This window comes from Odontomachus brunneus, unplaced genomic scaffold (genome assembly GCF_010583005.1).
Source record: "Odontomachus brunneus isolate Ranch 3 - 2012 unplaced genomic scaffold, Obru_v1 Obru_scaffold_060, whole genome shotgun sequence".
Lineage (NCBI taxonomy): Eukaryota > Metazoa > Arthropoda > Insecta > Hymenoptera > Formicidae > Odontomachus > Odontomachus brunneus.
In genome coordinates, this window is record NW_022639510.1 from 1,446,202 (window position 1) to 1,461,884 (window position 15,683).

Genomic DNA, 15,683 nt, shown 5'->3' on the forward strand with positions numbered 1-15,683 from the left:
ATATATATATATATATATATATGTATATATATATATATATGTGATTACATATACGACGATTGATTGATTTTAATGATTGATTTGCCGATTATTTTATACAGAAAAATTGTAATCGATTAATGCCCAACATTCTTTTGCATTCTTTTATTCGATTGCGCAACGTCATTCTTACGATACGCGTTCATACATTGCGTTCGCGCGTAAGAGTGTCCTTTTTGCACGTGCCTTTTTCTCGCTCTGATAATTTTAATCGCGTCATTTTATAACCTCTTCGGTATCGTGCGGATCGTACGTCTTTTTGACACGTGAACACGTAAACACGCCGATCTTGTACTTTGAACCTGTGCTATTCCTCCGATGCTCACGCGATTTTCGCTGAACCTGAATATCTAGCTTACAAAGTTTACAAACGCGGAGTCTTCGGACGTTCTGTTTTTTTCATTTTTTCTTTACATTTGTTTTTATTTTCGATTATTTGCGGTGTGGACACTTTATGACACGTGCCGTCTCTGGAAATTTTGTAAAATCGTCGAGTCTGATTCTTTACGATTTCTACGAAAAGTTTGCATTGTTCTTTTAACTGTTGACAAGGGCAAAAAGATTCACTCAGCCGACCAAAGCGTATGTAAGGAATTGTGTCATTTCTCAAATTGTCTCGCGAATTTTTACTTTTCGTCTGTTTTCGAGCGTGCTCACGGGGATCTCCCTAAAAGTAATCTTCGACGGGGATTCTTTTCTACTTTTATCTCTTTTTTCGTGAGATAACTGGTTTCGTTAATGAGGACTACTTTTGAGAGAAAGAAAGAGGGGGAGAGAGAAAGAGACAGACAGAGAAAGAGAGGTAACACGCGATTTTCCATACGCTCCCGATAGTATTTCGCTTGTCTCGCATGCGAATCCGTTGTAACGCGGTTTCCCAGGTATTCCTCCGGGTAGAGACGAAGAGGATATGCGTAGAAAATCGCGACCGTCGCGCAACGAGGAAGCGAACGAGAAAGATTGGGCAATCTTCGAGTTTTTCGCGAGAAAGCGTGCGAACCACCACACGAGCGATCGTTCCGTCGGTTTTTTTTCCATGCGATGCGAGCTGTCGCATTTATTCACGCGCAATTTCGCGCGAATTAACGTCCGCGTGTTAATTTCCCGACGACCTCGCAATCCGTTTCCACGAAGAGTGTGAGTGCTATAAATTAGAGCAAATCTTTTTTTCTTTTCATGAGGACTATTCTCATTGCATTGCACAAGTTGCGATGTCGCAATTACGATCTGTGTGTTTTACCAAGGGATGTACTAATTCGCGCCGCAATATGTGAGATTGAATTGGAGCAAAGAGAGAGAGAGAGAGAGAGAAAGAGAAAGATTAAAAAAAGCTCGCAGGTAGTTCAAAATTACATGCGAATAAATTAGATAAATATTATCTAAAAAAGATTCTAAACTGAGAGAAATTACCAATGAAAAATTAGCAAACAGAGAGAGATATTCCCGATCAAATTCCGATCAATTTTTATATTTTTATATCCGAGCAGAATATCTGATTATATTTTATCGGATCATCATATTTCCTATCATAACATTTTATTAGATAAATCGATCAAAAAATTATAAACCAATATTTCTCTTCGTATGTTTCCTGATCAATATAAAAATTCATCATATTTTGATCGGAAATATCCGTTTAATTTTTTATCGAACAATTTCTCATAGTGTAGCTGCAAGATGATATTTTTTGTGATCCCATATTCCAATCGAAAACTCTTATCGAAAAAGTATTCCTTTTCTAATGGAATGGATTATAATCACAGTATTCTTACAATTACAGGAATTTCATTTTTTATCTACAGTACAAATCTTGTTCTTAACAGAAATTTGTTCTAGTAAGAAGATGTTTTGCTCGAAGTGAACATATTTTCCTTGATTCGAAAGAGGGAAGAAATAAGTTAAATTAATGTCCATTCACCTAAAAAAAGAATTCTAGTTGCAAGATAATTCTTGTAATTCCACATTCCAAGTGAAAACTCTTATCGAAATAGTATCTTCTAATGAAGTGGATTATTAATCTGAGAGCTACTAGATATTTATCTAACTTTTTTCCTCTTGAATCAAGAGGAACATGATTACTCGAAGCAGAATGCCCTCTTACGCGCTATATGAGAGACGCTACTAACAGTATCGCTCTGCCGTGTGTGATAAGCTGAAGCCATCCGAGTCGCAATTTATAATCTGCTGTAAGTCTCGAAAATGTTGTCATTACAATGCTTCGTACTACACCATTATAAGAATACATTACATAAGCTTAAGTCACAAGGATAATGTCTGAGCCATTGAGATGAATATCTGCCGCATGATCTTTTCAAAGTCAAGTCAACAGTTGAGCGTGTCTAAAAGGAAGATGTTCACCGGTCGAGATCGAAGTCATTAAAGGCCACAAACGTGTAAAGCGTGTGACAATCGTTCGCTAATCTTTTTTTACTGAACTTTAAGTTTTCTCACTGGTATATGAGTTTGACTGTATTTGCAGGCGTATAACTTAAATTTCGATGCATCGCTACGCTACACATGCGCGAAAAGATTGGCCCACGTAAGACGACATTCGTCTAATTTTAAGAACACTTTTCCCTAACTTTGAAAATGCTGTACTTAGAATATTTTCTTTTTGATTTTACATGAATCCCCTTGAGACCAAATGTAAGAGTAAAATCCTCTATGGTTTAAAGGATTCCGCTAAGAATAAGCTTATGTTTTTTGGGTGATATAATGGTGTATATGTAGCTGAAATTTTTCACGATTAGTTCACTCGAGCCTGATTGTGACACTTTATAATCCATTTAATAGAATACTTATAAAATTTAGTGTTATATTGACACTTGTGTTAAATACTTCAAAATATTCGATGGTTTTCAAATATTTCATAATAATATGACATTTTTCATATTTATTACGTAACAAATTTCTGCGAGGAATTTTATAAGGTTCTGATGAAAAGTACTGCTTGTGATAGATGTGGTACAAGGCGCTATGAAGTGCGATTCGCAATTTTTGGTGCATTAACCATAATGAGCCTCGTGGAAAGTACCAGATGAAAGTTGCGACGGCGACGGTGACTGCTACTGTTGAAATTTTTCACGATTAGTTCACTCGATTGTGACGCTTTATAGTCGGTTTAATAGAATACTTATAAAATTTAGTGTTATATTGACACTTGTTAAATACTTCAAAATATTCGATAGTTACCAGATACTTTACAATAATATGTGACATTTTTTACATTATATTTACATATGAATTCCTGTGAGGAATTCTGACGAAAGGTACTGCTTGTGATAGATAAAGGTGCTGCGAAGTGCGATTCGTAATTTTTGGTGTATTAATCATAATGAGCCTGGTGGAAAGTACTAGATGAAAGCTGCGACGACGATTGCTACTGTTGACCTTACAGATTCGCGCCGCGAAAGACAAAACAATGCTCCTGCCGCGAGCACGTTTAACTTGCATTTTCCTCGGTGCCGTTTAGAAAGTATATTTCTCTCGGTCTTTCACATCACGGCGCGGTATCGTCGTGGGATTTCCTTACAGTATTATTACAGCGCGCGAACGCGCGCTCGCCTCTTCATATGCTTAGAGAACAATCGACTAATCTGTGGATCGTTGGATTCACGAATCCGCGATTTTTTGCAATTCTCACGTCGTTGCGATACACGGAAGTATCTTCCCTTCGCTTCCTACTACTCAGTATTTCCGCGAGAAAAAAATTGGTCTAATAGAATTCAAAAGAAATCCAAAAATTTTAGTTTAAAAAATATAGATGAAAAAATTCACACACAATGATTTAATTATTAATAGAGTTTGGGGATCTATAATTTGATTCGCGCGAGAATCTCGAGACTCGAAGACGGGAGGATCTAACCACCTGATCGTTCAATCGTGACCTTTTTGGGTTCTCAGTACTCAGTCATTTGCTTTTTGGGGAAAACGTTAAGTCACAGTTTGCGGAGAAGTTCGCGGTGCGGTACAGTCGGGAGTCGGTCCTTCCTAGAAACGAGAGATGGGAAATGTTACGTGTGCGAAGATACGCTCGAAGAGTCGTCTGCCTCGACGTGACGTTCGATTTCACTATGCGGTGTGTTCCGGTATCATCAGAACGCAACTCCTGTTTCTTCTGTTACGTGAGGTCGACTCGGCGCGAGCATTTTGCGAGTCTCTTTGACTACAAAGACCCGTCCGAATGAACAAACAGCCATAACAGTAGGGGAAAGAGGCTTCTTTTGACATTTAAAATCCCGACAAGGGCGAACTGATATTTCGAATGTAAAGTATTTCCGCGCCTTAGAGTATGGAAATGAGAAGCGCAATGACGATGTATTCTCAGCGTTACGTTGCTTTTCGTCGATAAAGTGTGAAATTGAAAACGACAGATCAATATTTCGAATGTGAAATGCGGATGAAGATCGATGGCTTTCTCAAAAAAAAAAAAACAAGAAAATTGTTGACGCACAACATCCTCTACGCGCTTGCTGCGATTTATGTATCTCAAATATTAATCACATTTCCAAATGTTTTTTTTTCGTCTTCTCACTCGAATGACATTAATGTAATCATCAGGCGATGAAAGTTTGCCTAAGTTCCACTACTCCTTGCGAGTCTACATGCTAAATTTTTGTGTTAAATTTAACATATTTCACGTGTTCTAATTTATCTATTCAAATTTTTGTGCTAATTTAATACAAGACAAGTGCATTGACAAATAACACGTGATTTATCCATATACTTTACATGTAAAATATGTCACCAAAAATATGTATATTACATGTAAATTGCGTTATTAGCACTTGGAAATAGTGAATATAGATTCAGGGCAGTATAATCAAAATTACGTAATGATAATACGTTAAATTAGCATATGGGTATGTTAAACATGTAACATAAAAATTAATGTAACATAAAAACATTTTTATGTATACGAATCGATTTTATAAATACAATATCTCTTTCACCGTGAAGAGAGATACTCGAAAATTTATGATCATGCAATATAAAGTTTATTCATAGAAATAAATTTTATTTCACGGAAACAAACTTTAGATCCTACAAATACATTTTCAAGCATTTTTTTTCTTCTCAGTGTGCTAGGAAGGAATATTTCAATGCCGCGTTTTGAGCAACTTTTTCGCTCTACATATACAAGAGCTCACTTTGGTCGGTTTGAATAGATTGTTACTCGGAGTTATTTTAATATTCTTTTTAACAGGACAAAAAAACTTTGTCAGTCTACCGTTCTTAGTGACAGTTCTTTTAAGAGATCATGCCATTTTTTTCGGAACCCGAAAAGATGTCAGAAATTTCATTTTTTTTTCAATGCAACTATAAATTATAAATTATAACTATAATTTTCTTTATTTATAATATTCAGTTTAGTTCAGTATAGTTTGATGAAACTTTTGTGAAAATGGTTTTAAGGAATATTAAAAACTAGCCAAGTTATATATAAAATCTACCGCAAAGCTCTTTTGCTGAAATTCGCACTGATAGTATACATGATATCTCGAAAACCAATTATCTAATTGACTTTTAATTTGACATATATATTCTTAACAAGATTATTTAGAGCATAACTTAGAGATTTTGGTAAAGATGAAAAATTGTGGAAATAACAACAAATTGAAAGGAAGAATTTGATTCTTGTCTAAAAAATTTAGCTGTAAACATTTATTGGAAGAAAATGGTTAATTATATCTAAAAAAAATCCTATGTTGCACCTTAGATAATCTTGTCAAGAATACATGTGCCAACTTAGAAGTCAATCGGACAATTAAAATTTTCAAAATATCATGTATACCATCATTATGCATTTCATCAAAGAAGCCTCACGGGACATCCTGTATATAACTTGGATATTTTTTGATATTTTTTAAAACCATTTTCACAAAATTTTCATCGGACCATATACTAAACATTGTAAATAAAGAAAATTATTTATAACCTGGTATAGTTGCGTTCACAAAAATTAGTCGATCAGATAATCTGCTCCACGTGGTAATAATTTTGCGAGTTCTCATCGGTTGCTGCGCTTATATTGGTAGGACATAATGGGCTGTTTGAGGAGGTTCGAGGTATCACGAGACTCTCGAAAGTGAAGAGTATTATGGAGCGGTATTGACTTCTCGTAAATGTTTCTTCGCACTTCCATAGATTGGCAGTTCAGTCGCGAACGAACTGTCCGCGCCATTTATACACCTCATTCTAATTAGGATTCTTCGCTTCTCGTAAGAACCTACCGTTTCTCGTACTCTCTCATGCACAGTCAATGGATGCGTCATCGGTTGAGATAGCGCTTTTTCGTTATTACATTTTTCGTTGATACTTTTTCGTATCTTAACGTGTAAACAATGGGATTGCTCTGTTTCGTTCTATTATTCCCGTATGAGGTGAACACGCTCGATTCACTTCATAGCGATTTTATCTTCTAATTACATAAAGGTGGCTTTTAATAGTTGGCTTTGAAACTTCTTAACTTTTGATTTATAACTTCTTAGATTATATTCGTATGGTCGTTTTCTTACTTTTGTTAATTTTGTTAACTTTTGTTAACTTTTGTTAAAGACTCTGGAATTAGTGCGTTAAGCGGAAAATAAATCGCAGATTAAAAGTCACACTATTATCTATGTCCACATAAAAATTTACTAAGATATAACCTATAATTGAGCACTAAATAACTTACATAGATAGCACAATCTATATTAAATGATGTCATAAATACGTTCTATTTCTCTTAGATGTCTTTTGGACGTCTTTAAAACACCTTTTAGTAGTTTGTGCTGTCTGGAAAGTCAAATAATACTGATCTCTTCAACCTTCTGCCTGTCTGCGAGACGCTAATAAGTGGTTGTAATAAACTTCACCCTAAGTGCAATTAACGAGATCAAAACTCCAATAGCATCTTACTCAGAGTCAGTGTCTCCGCGGTATTCTCTATCTTACATAAACAGCATTCAGAGGTACACCGAGTTTATATCTCAAGGTCGTACCTTTTGTAAGCCCGCGGTGTTATCCGCCTCAAGGTCTCTGTGCTCGCGTCGAGGTCCGCCGAATTCACTGGTGATTTCGGTCGGAGGTCGGCGCAGTCGAGAGACGGTGAGAGCTGGCGACCGGCAGCATCGGGGTTTCGCAGTTGGCACGACTCCCCACGATCCCTAATCCCAACGTTATCTCGCTCACGCACTGACCACGCGGACGACACCAGATGCACCCTCTGAGAGGAGAGGTTTTTCGCGATGCTTATTAGTCGACGAAGACGATGAATGAATGAACGAACGAGACTGACGACTGATCGCGAACTGCTCGAGCTGCAGCCAGCCAGTCGGTCAGCCAGCCAAGCGAGCAACCGACCGATCGATCGCCGATACCGTCTTCCGCGACTTTCGAGCCGAGTTCTGACGCGAGACTGAAGCGAGGGGGACTCGGACCAGAGACTCGGACTTGTGCCCGTCGACAACTCGTAGCGCCATCCCGCTCGCACCTTACCTCGCGGGCCCTCGCTTATCTCTTTTCGACAAAGGCTTTCCCTCCACCCGGTGTGGCTCACGCGCCGCGAACCCCTCGTCGCCTTCCCTCCTCCACCTGTTGCTGCTCCTCGAGTCGCGTCCTCTTCAGCCATGCCCTCGACTCTTCTCGGACTCCTCGACCCCGCAATAATTTTCTCCCTTCTGTCTTCCGTTTCGGGATTCCCAGCCGATGATCCACGCGACGACGACGCTCTCGCGCCTTGCGGCTATCTCGGGTCAGCAATATGGAGGATAGAAACAGCTTCGAATAATGATCTGACACGAAAGGATACGCTGCCCAGATTTTTATGACTATCATGATATCTCATCATGATATCATGACATATCATGACTATCATGATATGAGACAATCGATGACGAAAACTTTATAGTTCTTTTTTAACTGCACTTATGAAATAAATGTATTCTGAATTGGATTGATCGTTGATTTTATATCATGCAATGTAAATGTTTCGTTGCATTGACATAGTAACAAATTTATTAAAAATTATACTCAGATTTTTATATTATATTTTGCATGACATATTGTTATGAGCAAACTTCGATCATTTTTTTCGTATTTCTTTTTTGTATTCTTATTTCGTCATTCTATGTGATAAATATGAATGATCATTCATAAGAGACTTTTATACATTTTATATATTTTAATTTTATATACTTAAATACACTTCTACACTGCGAGAGAAATGTTTTGTATTTGTAACTATAATTATATAGAGAAATAATTACTATAAATTATGGTCAAGACAATTATTTTTTAGTCAATTGTATTATAATTTTAGTGATAATAACCTTATATGCATGTTACTACTATTATTTTCATGTTAGAACAACCAAAAAATATAGTTGGTACCAAATTAGGCCCAATAATTTATAGTAATTATTTCTCTATATGATTATAGTTACAAATACCAAATATTTTTCTCTCAGTGTATACTTAAAGTTACTGTAAAATTTACGTGTATCAGTCCATCAGGGTCGGGACGAGCTATTTATGAAACTGAAAGAACAATGGAACTGAAAGATTAAAAGGGAGAGAACAAGAGAGTAATTATTTGAAGGAACATATAGACTTTTGCGCATATAGACTTTTACGATTATCACGATGTGATAACAACCGAGTTTCAACATAGTCAAATATTCTGACGAATATTTTTAGTCGCGATAACAATATTCGCCATCGAAGTTCCGTCTGATCCCTATTCTATTTCACTAACTGAGATTTCTTTTCCATGCTGTATCTGAGAGGGCAGCTTTTAAGTGACCAAGCGAACACCGGGCATAAACACGAAAGCGCAAGTGTCTACGATAACGAATCCTTTAGGATATAGAGAGGAGCGCTCGTGCACTTTACGTTATTGCACTTCACCGCGACGCTTTAGCCGGCTGTTATTTCGCGATCGCCCGATGAGGCCGATCCTCCGGAGAAGCGGATTCGACCACGCGCGCACCGCGGACGCGCTTTCGCTCATCTCTCGGCGCACCGTAGTTACCTTCCCACCACCTGTTGTTAACTCGCGAAAGGCCGTTCCTCGCGGCACGTCAGTGCGGAGGTCCGTTTCGGCATCGCGAGATCACTTTCTCCGCTTCTTCTGCTCCCGCGCTGTCAATCCTGACGCGCGTTAACTTCCTCTTCATCGCTTATATCAACTTCCGCGCGTAATGCTTGACGTAATTTTGCGTTTCTGGTCCCCTGCGAGCGCGTCATGCTACCTTGCCGTGGCTCTTCGTCGCTTATTACTTCATGCGCTCGCGTACGCCTGTTCCAGCATCTTCTTCCTGATGTTTCTTATTTGCATCTTGCTCATTATACGAAGAGTGTTTTATAAGGAACTACGTAAGAATACGTTTTTACGAGGCTTGCGTTAACTTTAGGAGAGCGTTGCCTAACTCTAAGAGTCAGATTATCATTCTTTGTGACTGTCGCGCATAGATTGCGACTTATTCTAGATGACTGCATAATTCTCGCAGTATTGAGCTTTGTCTTATTAAAATATTAAGTATGTAAAATATTATATATGCAAGATATTTGTTCACCTTCGAAAAAATAAAAATCTCATTCTTAGCGGAATTCTCTGAATCCTAGAGGATCTTATTTTCACATTCAAGCTTCGAAAGGGTTTTTCTAAAGCATTTAGAAAAATATATAATACTTGAAAGTTTATTTGTGGGATAAAAGTTTATTTTACATAGAAATTTTTATTGTATAGACATAAATTTTATACTTCATGAATAAATTTTCAAGTATTTTTTTCAGTAAAATAAAAAGAATATATTTTTAGCACAACATTCTTTTATCGAGGAAAATACTTGAGAATTTATTCGTAGGATATGAAGTTTATTCGCAGAAAAATAAATTTTACTTCAAGAATAAACTTTATGTGTTTCACAAATAAATATGCAAATATTTTTTTATAAAATTGAAGGAATTTCATTTTTTATCTACAGTACAAATCTTGTTTTTAATAGAAATTTCTAAGAAGACATTCTTAATAGCATTTCTTAACAAAAATTTTTAAACGGGTATTTTGCTTCAAGTTCAGCATATTTCCCTTGATTTAAGTGAAAAGAAAAATTGAGGTAATATCTAATAGATTTTCGATTAATACTCCACTACGTTAGAAGAGGAATACTCTTTTGATAAAAATTTTTGCTTAGAATACGGGATTAAAGGAAAAACCATTTTACAATTAGAGTTCCATTTTTTAAGTACTCCACGCGATTTCCTTGCGAATTATGATGGTAATCGCAACGCGACCTACATAGAAGTGAAACACACGTACGCACCCATGTGCTTAGTCTTCGGCTTATTTCCGTGACCGAGATGTTCCCGTTGGTCCGCAATTTTCGACTTCGGCGTCTGTTTGCTGAGCAATTCAGCGGCACGTGATCTCGACGCTTAGTGTGCTGTATTAGCTGACTAATTGCGAGTCACAAGGGCACAAGTCACCGACTTCGTAAGTCCGTTTCGCGCATGGCTTAATCGTTTCCGGCGGTTAATTCGGTAAAACACCTTGCCATGCCATTGTCATCGTCGATAATAAGACAATGGTGATTCTCTCGACGTCGCTGGGTCGTTCGAACCGAATGAGTGCGCGCAAAACGTCTGTTGTGTATGTGTATGTGTGAGTATCAGCGTCGATATGGCGGATTTTTTCTTTTTTCTTCGAGTTCTTTCTTGATCTAACGCTCTTTTCTATTGATATTTATGAAGGAAGGATCAAACCTGATTCCAGCGCAAACATTTCTCGCGAGAATGTTTTGTACATATATTCTATAATGGAACTTTATGTAACGCCTTTTACGCCAAGTAGAAATCCCGTTAAAAGTAGGGAAGGATACATTACGCTTGGATTAGGTAACAAAGACTCGTGTAATCTCAATGAGCCGCGATTAATGTGTAGACGAGGTCTAATTTCTTCCCCCTGGCATGAAAAGTTGCTTCCGATCATTTGTTTGACGGCGAATGAGGAAACACGACGGAAGGTTAACGACCGTGCAAATCATTTAAGTCTCGCGGCGATGTACACATGGCGGATTTTCCGCATCGTTATAGCTCGATTAACACGACAAGTCGCGAAAATCAATCGGACATTGAAAACTCAAATAGCGAGTCAGCATGAAAGATGAGAGAGCGAACTTTTGCGCGAAACAACCGTGCTGCTCTGAATGACTTTGAGTTCCGTTTTCCTCTACGAATGTACATGCACGGAGAAAATGTTGCAGTAAAAGTCACGTTAAAATTATATTTCTCTTTATAATATTTTTTGTGAAGCTGGACTATACTGAAGTTGTAGTATAAATTTTACAATAGAAATAATAAATTTGCGACAATTTTGTAGCAAAAAGTCAAGCGTATGTAACATTTTTTAACGAACATATATTAATTTTGGTCATATTCTGTGTGTTTTAAGATTATAAGAATTTTGTTGTCACTTTTGCTATATAATATTTTGTCTATATACAACGCTTTGAGAGTCAGAAAGGCATCTTTAGTTTGCAGTACACGTTCAAAATACGGCCTCTGACTTTTGTTGATTCAAATTCCCGGCGCGTCTCAGATCGTCATTGATCAATGTGTTAAAAAAGGATTGTCTATCCTGTTCAATTAAATCAATAAATAAGGAACTACATAATTGATCAGTAAATCATTACAGTCTCGAAACGCTAGTCTCGGTAATAATTTCGAAACTTTGCGATGTCTCGCAAACATTCTTTCTTGTGAAAACACAGCGTTTTTTATCGCTTTTTTATCTTAATTTATTCTTTTTTTATTTAATAAATGTTTATTTATGTTTATTTAATAATTTTTTTATTTAATATTCATGATGTGTCGTTTAGCGGGTGAATCTAACCGCGCAATATCATTCTGAATTTCATTTAATTAATTTAATTTCTTTCTCTTCATATGCTGTCCTTGCCATTTTCGAGCAACAGACGGGATTGACCGCGTTTGATTCGCGTTTCTCGTCGTCTATATTGCTACAGTAGGAATATTTAATTTGCCGTCAATGAGATTCGCAGAATGCGTCTGCGTCTTCGCCGTGGTTGTCCTCCGTATTTAATAGCTTTTTGCCACGGGTTGGAGAGGTGAAGGAAACTGCACGCATCACGAGATGCCGCTGCAGCGACGCTCGATCGTCATTAAACGTCAGAATACAGAACGACGCATGGACGTAGGAATGCGTGCAGAGTGTGAAGCTTCAGGGACGACGTCCATTTTGGTCGAACAAATTTAGCACGTACAGAGTAGGGCAATAACTCTGTTCAGTCCCACTATCACCGTTTGATATTTCAAACGGTATAGGAAAATATTTAAAAAAGTTTTATGGTTTCGAAGTGAACGCGCGTAATGTAGCGAGAACGGTTCTTTTGTAAGTATAAGTATATATGTAGGATATTTCAAGAACACTTAAAATTTTTTTAATTGGATCCGTTTTTTACACAAATAAATTCCTCTGATCATTCTGCGTGCAAAAGTTCTGAGGTAAAATGATCGAAAAGTGAATAATTTCCGAGATATTTTTCACTTAAGTCTAATACCTTTTAGTTCATGATATGAAATATTTCGTTAAACATTCATTTTTCGATTATCTTGCTTATCTTAATAATTTTTAACGTAGAATGACAAGTGAAATTGATTGATTGAGAAAGAAACATAGAGAAATCTTAAACAAAATTCCATGGTATTTTGCAAATTTATTGATAGTGTGCAAAGATTAACATCACCAGTCGATTTCTCTTGTGCAAAAGTACTTAGGTGAAGTTGTTGAAAAATGAATAGTTTACGTAATGTTCCAAATTTTGCATTGAAGTGTATCTGATTAAAATGCAAAATATTTCGGAAAATAAATCTCCTATCTATATGAATTCTCGTACATATCAATATTCGCAAAAAAAGTCACTATGTCTCTTTCAGAACCACAAAACTTTTGTGTAAATCTTATTTTCTTATATTGTTTAAAATAGTAGAGATAGTTGAAGTGGACAGAGTTATTGTGCCTTATCTTATATATAACGTACAAGATATATGTAGACTTAGATATATTTTCACGTCGTCGATCTTGACCGAGACATTGCTACATTTCGAAGTTCCTAAATCGAGGTTATTTCATAAATAAAAATAAAATCTGCAATAAAGTATCCTATTTTCTTCTAAACTGAGAAATTGATATTTTTCTTTTTAGAAAAATCCTCTAAAATAAGTATCAAGAATAAAATAAAACATAAGATTTATTCTTTTTCTCAGCAACGCAAGATTTCCCAGGGATGTCCTAAGAACTTTTTAGAACGTAGAAAAATGCTCAAAATGTTGGAATGTTTTGGAAAAATTGGTACTATCTAAATTTTGAGAGAAATAAATCTTATGTTTAGAATATTTTACACTTGGTGCTTATTTTAGGGGATTTTTCTAAGAACAAGAATATCAATTTTTCAGTGTACAATACGCCTGATTGTTAGGCGAAAGATTGTAAAAGCAGAAAAAAGCGCGGAACGAAAGAATAAAATATAAATAACGGGAACGTTCTCACGCCGCCGCCATTTTAGTTGATCCTTTCCCCTTTCGTGGGGAATCCCCGCGGAAATATGCTCCGTGCAGATGCTCCTACGTCCATGGAGCGACGCGAGTTGGTATATATCCCTCGACGACCTCGATCGCCTGAAATAGCTGCGCGGCTTTCGTCCGCGGAGCCGGTCTTTCACCTTTTTGCGATCCTTTTGCGCTGCACGTGTGCAGCCCTCAGCGTGCAATCGCTTGCATGCGGAGATCGCCCTTTCCTTATGGAATATAATGCAAACACGTATCGCGCTATATACGCATCTATGCTGCCTCGGATGTCGTTCAAGAAATCATCGGTACGAATAGACAAAGAGAAAATACGAAGAGCGGAAATCGTCGAACGCTATCGTTCACCTCAGTAGCGAGCTCTCAGTCGCGCTTACCAAAAATTATACTTCTTCCTGTCAACACAACGATCCGCGCAACTTGAACGCTTGGCGCGACGGACTCGAGTCGGGTGGCTGAACTTTTGATCGAGTGGGACGATGAAACGAAGACAACATGACAAGATAATCAGTTATGTTAGGAGCTGAAGTGGTAGTACAGAGTGCGACATTCGTGAGATTTGGGGAAGGATTTGTTTTGAATTAGAAGAACACACTATTTTGAGAAGTAATTTTTATATATTTACAACCGGTTATTGTGCACACACAATAAATAAAATTTATTGAATATAAATCGATTAAAAGTACGTGATAAAACCGATTTGCAATCGATTATATGAGTATTATTAACTGTTTACGCTAGGGTGACACAGCAACACCACTCAAAATTGCTCATAAATTTTGAAAATGTTTTTCGGTTTTCAAATTTCAGCTTTAAAACACAGTAGCTAGTTTAAATGTTAAATTTAACCTTTCGCACTCCAAGCGCTATTTATTATAACCTGTGGTTGGCTTTGGGAATTTGGAATCTTACTCCACATGTGCCAACTCGGTTTGGCAGTAACGAATCGCACAGAATTTACCAAAAAATTACTACAATGGCGTAGCTATCAGTGCCTTTAAACCGCTAAGGATTAACGCTACATGTTCATTTTATTATTCATTTTAGAAGAGATTAACATATCGCGCTCAGGACTTTAGTACGCATTATGATTTCTTCCGCGTCTGTATTCCTTCAAAGAAGTCTTTGAACAAATTGCAAATGATATCTCGCATAGAGATATTCTGTTAATACGTCTGAATATATCTGCATGGCAAACACTGTTTCTGCACAGCCAAACAGAGGTAATTAAAATATCTTGCGCTGCTCGCTCGCAGTGTGAACTGTTTTTTCCTCACGTCATAAAACGATTTGCACACTTTTTATTGAATCAAGTCGTGACGTTTTAAGTTATCACAATTGATTATTTATGCATTGATTATTGATCAGTTACGCAAGAATGATCCAACTTACAACAATTATAACTTTTGATTTTTTGTTTTACTAATGAGTAATCTATTTCGATTTTCTACATAAAGCAAAAGAGATCCAAAGCCTTATGGGCGCTTAAAATTAATTATAAAACACTTTTCATTTTCTACTAGTTGTGTTAAACGTTAGTTGCGTTTTTTTTTTACCTATTTCTAAGGGTTAAAGGTTTAAACTTCTCAATGAATATTCTTGAAGAGAAAAAAATTGATCATGCCTTGCTTCTTGAACTACACAATGCTAACTCGCTGTGCGAAGGCAGGATGAAAAGTAGAGCGAAAAATAGTATTCAAAGATGGTGGATAATAAAATACGTAAATTATGCTTATGTGAGTGTATCAGCATCATTGGACCCACTTAATTAAAAGGAGATATTGTCGAAAAATAAAAATAAATTTTCACTGTAAAAAAATTCTTATATTTTCATTTGCAAGACTTTTCGACCCACCTTTGTACTTCTTCAGTCATGTATTAAATCTTCATCTTCATTTTTTTCGAAACGTACCTCACATGTAGGTCATTCTTGCATAACTACGGTCAATCAAGAACCGTTGCTGGTGTATGTGCTATGTATGTGCATATGATGTATGCGCATATATATATATATATATATATATATATATATATATATATATATATATATATATATA

At 36.7% G+C, this 15,683-nt stretch overlaps 1 protein-coding gene across 2 annotated transcripts in view; it reads right to left on the reverse strand.

Moving 5' to 3' along the window:
- The window catches only part of LOC116846081 (ABC transporter G family member 23), a 120,851-nt gene that overhangs the window by 66,430 nt on the left and 38,738 nt on the right, over nt 1-15,683 (reverse strand). The window contains exon 1 of one of the 2 annotated variants that reach the window (XM_032819479.1): nt 7,023-8,016. The exons of the other annotated variant lie outside the window; for it this stretch is intronic. Coding sequence (XP_032675370.1) covers nt 7,023-7,651 — 629 coding nt within the window. The 5' untranslated portion in view covers nt 7,652-8,016. Of the gene's footprint in view, nt 1-7,022; nt 8,017-15,683 lie in introns of those variants that run through there. 2 annotated transcript variants of the gene reach the window in all.